Raw genomic sequence first — 8426 nt, forward strand, 5'->3', positions numbered from 1 at the left:
CCCCCGCGATCCCCCGGGGCCCGCCGGCCGGAGAATCAGAGCCAGGGCAGGCCTCGCCGGCACCGAGAGCCGCGGGAAGGAGGCGGGACCACCCGCTCCTCCTTACTCCACCGGGTCGCGCTCCCGCCCCCGTCGCCGCACAGCGCATGCGCTGCTCCGGCATGCCACTTTTATGAGGGGCGTTACGGGCTTGCGCTTCTGCGCCGTGATATACGGGAGCACGTGTTAAGCTTCACGTCGTGAAATGCGGTGGTGGGTTAGTGACGGTAAATACGGTAACGCCTCCTTTCCGGGCACGTCCATATGGGTATATACGGTAACGGGGTGTGCGCTCAATAGGGGTAAATACGGTGCGGGGGTGCCCAATCAGCGCGGCGGGGTTGCGGCGCCGAGCCCGGCCTCCTCTGCGCCGGCTGGAAATAAAGGCCGATCGCGCCTGCGGGAAGCAGGGTAAAAGCCGTCTGCGGGCTTGTTTTACCTCGGTAACGGCGTGAGGCGTGGGAGCGGCTTTACATCTGTGAGCGGGGTGGGAGCTTCCCTCAGAGAGAGGGCGGCGAGAGCCCCTCGGCGGGCGGTTGGGCTTCGCTCGCCAGCGGTGCCCGGGCGCCTCTAGGGCGGGGCGGCGCGGCGCTCACCGTGTCGCTGGAACAGTAGTGCGCTTCTTGAGGAAAAGGGGAAACCTTGTTTGATTTTTACAGTTAGGTTTTTAGGTTTTCGAGCCGGTTTCTTCCTCGAGAAGAAAACTTCAGTGCGCTGTTTCAAATGAGCCGGATTGGTCTTTCTCGGGAAGAAAGAAAACTCCTCTTGTTGTCTCAGGATTTTCTTCACGTCTCTTCCTGTCAGTAAGAAGGTTTGAAATCCCTCAGAAAAGCTAGAGCGTCATGTCCCAATGTTCACAGATTCCTTGGCATTCAAGCCGAATCTGACCTCGAAGCACCTATTTCCTCATGAAATCTTTTGGCAATGGGACATCGTAACCTTTCAACTCTCCCGGCCAGCGAGAAGTGTTACAGTAAGCGTTCTCCAAAGAGAACACTGAAACTGTGCAGACAAGACACATTGCATAAGCTTCTGGGCAGACTTGTTGGCTGAGGGAGGTAGCGTGTCACCCTCTCTCCCCTTTTCCAGCTGTATCTACTTATAAATCCATAGCCCTTCTTCAGGGTCTTTTTCTAGAAAGGAAGCTCTCAGGAGAGAGTGGGACACCGTTCTAAGATGTAACTTCAGTCTTATTTATCTGAATACCCTGGCTGCAACTAACTTTATACCATGACTAAACATATCCTTTAAAATTGCTTGTACAGGATACAACAGATAAACAATTTTATAGCAGTAGAATTTTACAGAATGTATTTCCTGAGATCATACTTATAAAGCAGTAAGGAAGATGCAGTTCAGCACACAGCGGACCTCTTAAAAGCATTGCTTTATTGCTACACTGTACAAAACCACTTGTGTTACAGTGTGTCTACAGGAAATTGCTGATTCATTTAAGATCTAAATAGTCTAATATGCTATTACACAAGTACAACCCCTGCCAAATCCAGTAGGAGGAAATAATCCAAACTATAAATTGTGATCAGATTCCAAATAAAGCTTCAACTCAGGAGCAGATTCCACATGAAGCTTTAATTCATTCAGAACTTCTTACCTTTAGAATCAAATTATTTTAAATTATTTCATTAAATCATGTAATTTACTATTTTAGTATTTTTAATTTATATTACAGAAATGCTAGTGCCCTGAGGAGCCAGTCAGGTCTATGAACTTGTTGCTCTGGGCATTGGTGCCAGATGACAGAATCCTTTGTTTTTTCAAACACTTTCACTAGAAAATTGTACATACTAGCAAGATGGGAATTGCTGACACCGTAGCAGATGATAGCATTTTTTCCTCTATTGTAAATGCACATCCTGTGTCATCTTTCTTTGATTATCCCATTGCTTCTGGTACTCCAGGTAAAATGATTCAAACAGTGGGACTTCTTTCTTGTCTGGATAACTTAAGACAAAACATCAAATAGATACTAAACTGAAGAATGTTGGAAGTAAAATTGTAAATCAGATTATTATGCAGAAAAATGTTTACCAAGTCATCCTGAAACAGGAGAAGCAGCACATACTGAAAGATGTAAATAAATTACGTACAACAATTTAAAAGCTGTAGAGTAGATTCTAAATGCTGCAAGGGCTATCTCTTATTTTAGTGTAGTGGTTTGTATGGTGGGGCATGAATCACGGTTTGGCGTGTTTGTTGTTCAGTAATCACTCAGAGCCAAGGAGCCAGGCAGAGCCTGCTCCAGTGGATGTCTGACCTCTAATTAACCTGCTTTGTATTGTGTAGCCCCTCTGTGTTACCCAAATGCAGGTAACTTGACAACACAGGTTAGGCTAATATCTGACTCTTGCTAAATTCTCTACAGTTCCCACTGTCCAAGACACTACTGTAAGACATAAAACAATTACAGCAATACAAATTTGCCCCATGTTTCCCCTTCTGTTTAGTACAAGCATATGGCCTGCAGATGGTTCTCAGGACACTGATTCTGCAGTAAGCTCCCAGTGTTAGTATATGTCTCATTAAAAATAGAGAAGATAGATAACTCTAATCAACTCAGTGTTATGGACATCCAGCTTGCTGAATTGCTGCCAGAGTGATATTTAAGGATTCATTAACTAGATCACTTTGAAGTTGAAATATACTGCGTGATAGACTTTTAGACTGTTCTGTGCTGTTCTTGGTTCCCCTCAGGGGGGATACTGCTGTTGTGAATGTGTTGGCTATTTTACTAAACCTTGAAACTATCAGTGGTGTTTAGTATCTGCTGACAATTTAAATAGTCACCTCCAAAGACGTCCACACCTAACAAATATCAGCAGAACCTCTGCATTCACTCAGGAAAAAAAAGGGACATGTCTGGGGAATGTTCCTTAGGATTCAGTCTGTAAATAAAATAACTCAGAACCTCTATTTAAAACATTAAATTAGATTCATTTACTGGAAAGAAAGCAAAGAATGAAAAATACCACCATAAGCCACATCCCTTATGTGTTCAGAGGAGAAAGAGTTTTGGTAACTGGAACTCAGTGAGTGATCAAGGAAACTTTTGACACATGGTTGAGATCAGCACTGCCGGAAACAGCTTCACTCCACAGCGTACTGAGGACGATAGCTGTGGACTGAAAATGGATTTACTCTCCTCATGTATAAAGTATCCCCTATACATAATGTATAACTTCATCCCTTATTGGATGCGGGGGGGAACATTGTCACCAAGGATGAGGAAAAGGCTGAGGTACTTAATGCCTTCTTTGCCTCAGTCTTTAGCAGGCAGACTAGTTATCCTCAGGGTACTCGGCCCCCTGAGCTGGAAGACAGGGATGGCGAGCAGGATGAACCCCCCATAATCCAAGAGGAAGCGGTCAACGACCTGCTACGCCACCTGGATGCTCACAAGTCTATGCGGCCGGATGGGAACCACCTGAGGGTGCTGAGAGAGCTGGCGGAGGAGCTCGCCAAGCCGCTCTCCATCATCTATCAGCAGTCCTGGTTAACGGGGGAGGTCCCGGACGACTGGAGGCTGGCCAATGTGACGCCCATCTACAAGAAGGGCCGGAAGGAGGATCCGGGGAACTACAGGCCTGTTAGCCTGACCTCAGTGCCGGGGAAGATCATGGAGCGGATCATCTTGAGGGCGCTCACAAGGCAGGTGCGGGACAACCAGGGCATCAGGCCCAGCCAGCACGGGTTTATGGAAGGCAGGTCCTGCTTGACCAGCCTGATCTCCTTCTGTGACCAGGTGCCCCGCCTAGTGGACAAGGGAAAGGCTGTGGATGTGGTCTACCTGGACTTCAGGAAGGCCTTTGACACCGTCTCCCACAGCATTCTCCTAGAGAAGCTGGCGGCTCATGGCTTAGACAGGTGTACTCTGCGCTGGGTCAAAAACTGGCTGGACGGCCGGGCCCAGAGAGTTGTGGTAAATGGAGTTCAATCCAGTTGGCGGCCGGTCACGAGCGGTGTTCCCCAGGGCTCAGTATTGGGGCCAGTTCTGTTTAATATCTTTATCAATGATCTGGATGAGGGGATCGAGTGCACCCTCAGTAAGTTTGCAGACGACACCAAGTTGGGCGGCAGTGTTGATCTGCTCGAGGGTAGGAAGGCTCTGCAGAGGGACCTGGACAGGCTGGATCGATGGGCCCAGGCCAACTGTATGAGCTTCAACAAGGCCAAGTGCCGGGTCCTGCACTTTGGCCACAACAACCCCATGCAGCGCTACAGGCTTGGGGAAGAGTGGCTGGAAAGCTGCCTGGCGGAAAAGGACCTGGGGGTGTTGGTCGACAGCCGGCTGAACATGAGCCGGCAGTGTGCCCAGGCGGCCAAGAAGGCCAACGGCATCCTGGCCTGTATCAGAAATAGTGTGGCCAGCAGGAGCAGGGAAGTGATAGTGCCCCTGTACTCAGCACTGGTGCGGCCGCACCTCGAATACTGTGTTCAGTTTTGGGCCCCTCACTACAAGAAGGATGTTGAGATGTTGGAACGTGTCCAGAGCCGGCAGTGTGCCCAGGCAGCCAAGAAGGCCAATGGCATCCTGGCCTGTATCAGAACTAGTGTGGCCAGCAGGAGCAGGGAAGTGATCGTGCCCCTGTACTCGGCACTGGTGAGGCCGCACCTCGAATACTGTGTTCAGCTTTGGGCCCCTCACTACAAGAAGGACGTTGAGATGTTGGAACGTGTCCAGAGAAGGGCAACGAGGCTGGTGAGGGGTCTGGAGAAGACGTCTTATGAGGAGCGGCTGAGGGAGCTGGGGTTGTTTAGCCTGGAGAAAAGGAGGCTGAGGGGAGACCTCATTGCTCTCTACAACTACCTGAAAGGAGGTTGTAGCGAGGTGGGTGTCGGTCTCTTCTCCCAAGTAACTGGCGAAAGGACGAGAGGAAATGGCCTCAAGTTGCGCCAGGGGAGGTTTAGATTGGATGTAAGGAAAAATTTCTTTACTGAAAGAGTAGTTAAACATTGGAACAGGCTGCCCAGGGAAGTGGTTGAGTCACCATCCCTAGAAGTAGTCACCATCCCTGGAGGTATTTAAAAGACGGGTAGATGAGGTGCTTAGGGACATGGTTTAGTGGGCATGGTGGTGTTGGGTTGACGGTTGGACTCGATGATCTTAGAGGTCTCTTCCAACCTTAATGATTCTATGATTCTATAAACAACATAAAATCTCCTCTGTCTTTGGAGCTTCTTTCTAAGCCCGTCCTGATATGAAACATATGCTGCACAATGCTTTGTTCAGCAAAGAAAGAATGATAGAAGTGCACTCGTCTCTGAGTTTGCTCAGTGGCTTTACCAGTGGGAGCAGCACTTTCTGTACTTAGAGGCTATAGACTGAATGAGGCAAGAACCCACAAGCTTCATATGAATTGTTTTTTGGAAAATATACCTTAAACTCAGAATGTGAGTTCTTTCAAATTATATGTGAACCAAAAGGAAAAAGTCTTTTTTGACCTGCTGGAAAGAAACAAAATATATTGACAATTACTAGGGCGGCAGCTAAGTGGTCAGCTATATGAAGTCACTTCCTTCTGTGGGTGGTTGGATGGAATGTTTTATTTTTATCAAATTGAAAGAGCTGTCTTCCCACAGCACAAAAACTTGTATTTGCTTCTTTTTTAAGTCACGCCTAGATGGACTGATAGAGCACGTGTCACATGGCTGAGTCATTGACACTGATGCTTTGTAGACTGAGTCATGCTAATTGTCAGCAAGAGGAAGGAGGAAGAGAGATTGAGTGATCCTACTCCTGAGAGCTTCTAGCTGAAAATTATCAAAACTGGGAGCATTAATAAGTAAATCATACATATAATTTCTTGAGGAGAAGTGCAGATTTAGAACCCTTTTCTCCTGCTTTCCCCTATTACTGTCTTCTTTCTGACCACCACAAAGAAAACTGCATTGTTTTAACATTTTTATTATGTATAAATATGGCAAGAAATTACTCTGTTCCAACTAACAGTTTAAACTTTAGAATAAAGCAGCTGATTTTGCTTTACACAGAACAGGGAGCTACTTTGCTGGCATCCCAGAGAGACAATAGCTTGCAAAAAGAAGTGATAACAACCTGAAAGGCAGATGACACCAGAGCTGACCTTCCTGCCTGAGACCATTCCCAGGAAAGTGATGGAGGGCCCAGCTGTAACATTTAGCTGGACAACCTACCAGGTTCAGAGTGCCTGCTATTGCCCGTGCCCCCTCGTAAGCCATCACAGAGCCTGAACGCTGTTCCAGCAGAAACGTGTGCAGAGATGGCATGATTGGTCACATCATTCCGTATGTTTCTTGAAAAGGACTTTGCATAGGTGCTTTTTTCCTGATTCTTCCTCCCTGGCCTGGTTAGGATTGGGGTGGACAAAGCCTGCAGTTTATGAGCTCTCAGCATATCGTCTGGTTGGTTTTGAGTCTGTCACAGCTCAGTGATGGTGCTGAGTTGTCTCTCAGCGTGGGTGCTGGGTATTGCATGCAGAGGTGACAGTGACTTCCCAAATACAACAGTAATCCCAATTAAAGAGAAAGTACCTTGCTTGAACCAGTTCAGAAAGGAGGGTAGCCAGAGGCCTTGCTCTTGGAGCACAGATGTGGAAAGAAGCTGGCAAAGAAGAGTTTGATACCTCATTCTGAGGTAACGACAAGAGATCTGTAGTATAGCAGTACATACATGCAATACCCAGGAGTCTGCTGGAGTAAGATTGCCTTTTCAAAAGTTTTTAACAAAATTATACTAGCAGATCCATTTTTGATCAACAAAGGAATTTGTATTGTGTGGCAGATGCATTTTTTTATTCCGCCTTTGCCTTAAAAAAAGATTTACAGTCCTATGAAACCTCTATCTGGGATGTAAGTGTTAACGGATGGAGTTACACCATTGTAATTCTCAAAGTTGTGCAGACATTCTTGTTATATTAGAGAAAGATCTTTTCTCAGCTTCATTTATATCACTTGGGAAGGAAATCAAGACAACAAAATGAAATATACAACTACACTGAAGTATCTGGTAAACTAATCCGAAGTACACATGGCCTTAGTGATTTTTTTACTTTTTTTTTTTTTTACCAATGTCAACAAATTTGTTTAAAGATACTATCAGTATGGTATATGGACATTGTTCCAAGAAGTTGGCATTAATGTAATTAAAGCACATCTACATTAATTTAGCTATATGGATACAATGTTCATATATAAGCAAGGTTTAACAGAGTTAAGAATTTTTGAAAGAGTCCACTTCTCCTCAGTTCTCCTAAGTAAGGTTTTGCTGGAGTACAATTAAAAATGCTTGAGTACTGTGTAAACTAAGCAATACCTGTCAGAAATTAAACCTCTAACATTTATTTTATTGTCATTCTATCCAAATTCTAATTTAAACCAAATAAACCTATGTCCTTTGCAAGGAATGGGGTATGTGTGTTTTGATGAGCTCATACTTTCATCAGTCATGATAAAGAGTTTGAGGATATAACTGGTGAATAAGCACCTGCACAGAAGACAAGTTAGGATGGAATGCACTGATTAAAATGAATAGAAAAATGTCACTGACAAGTGAGATACATAGAAATAAGCACATATTTGTAGCTGGACAGCTCTGTGTGAATGAGGGATTAGAAATATCTTGGAGCCAGAAGGAGAGTTAATGAAAGCTTTTATTTATAAAAGTCAGTGCTCAAGGACAGAAGCTGAAAAATGAGTTAAACAGCAAGTGAGAGCAAAACTTGTAAGCATTAAAATGCGCTGAATCTGAACTCAGGAATCATAAATGTTTAGATTCATTTCTCTCGGTATTTTTTTTATAAAGGTATGCTTCTTAACTCCTATTGTCCATTTTATGTACAATTGTACATTTTATATACATACTGTACATATGTACATACAATATGCTGTACACAGATTTATGTACAAATGTACAAAATGCACATTTTTAATAGTGTGTACCTATTTTCATTACTGCTTAATTAATTAGAAACACAGTAAAATAGATAGCTATGATGTTTCTATCCCAAAAGGTTAAAATAAAAGCCAGATTCTCAGTTCTGATGCAGATCTTGTTCCTAATTAACAGTTCATAGATCACCCTAAATAGCCAGCTACATTTTTTTTTTCTATTGCACGTGCCAATGGTGTGCATGAAATGGGGAAAGAAACTTTTCCGGTTAGTCTGCTCATATCCTATATTTGAATGCAAGAAGACAGGAATTAAAGGTTATTTTTGCAAATTAAGAGTGAAACATACCCTGTAATAAGCTTATGCCATCCCAGCGAAGGGTCATGAAAGCTCCATCAGGTTCCTTAAATGTAGTACCAACCTTCAGAGGCTTTACTTCTGATTCTTTTTTTTTTTCCCCAGACTCGGGAAGGACTTCCTCTAAAAAGTCAAAGCTCTTATT

The 8426-nt window shown here is 44.6% G+C and overlaps 1 protein-coding gene and 1 long non-coding RNA gene across 2 annotated transcripts in view; one reads left to right on the top strand and one right to left on the bottom strand.

Moving 5' to 3' along the window:
- Positions 1 to 163, bottom strand: part of TMEM41B (transmembrane protein 41B) — an 11512-nt gene extending 11349 nt beyond the window's left edge. Inside the window, exon 1 of the mRNA XM_009328623.1 lies at positions 64 to 163. Coding sequence (XP_009326898.1) covers positions 64 to 163 — 100 coding nt within the window. The remainder of the gene's footprint in view (positions 1 to 63) is intronic.
- Positions 164 to 372: 209 nt separating this feature from the next.
- The window catches only part of LOC103920730, a 21809-nt gene continuing 13755 nt past the window's right edge, over positions 373 to 8426 (top strand). Inside the window, exon 1 of the long non-coding RNA XR_663812.1 lies at positions 373 to 482. This is a non-coding gene — a long non-coding RNA (uncharacterized LOC103920730). The remainder of the gene's footprint in view (positions 483 to 8426) is intronic.

The sequence above is a fragment of the Pygoscelis adeliae genome, unplaced genomic scaffold (assembly GCF_000699105.1).
Source record: "Pygoscelis adeliae isolate BGI_AS28 unplaced genomic scaffold, ASM69910v1 Scaffold166, whole genome shotgun sequence".
Taxonomy (NCBI): Eukaryota; Metazoa; Chordata; class Aves; order Sphenisciformes; family Spheniscidae; genus Pygoscelis; species Pygoscelis adeliae.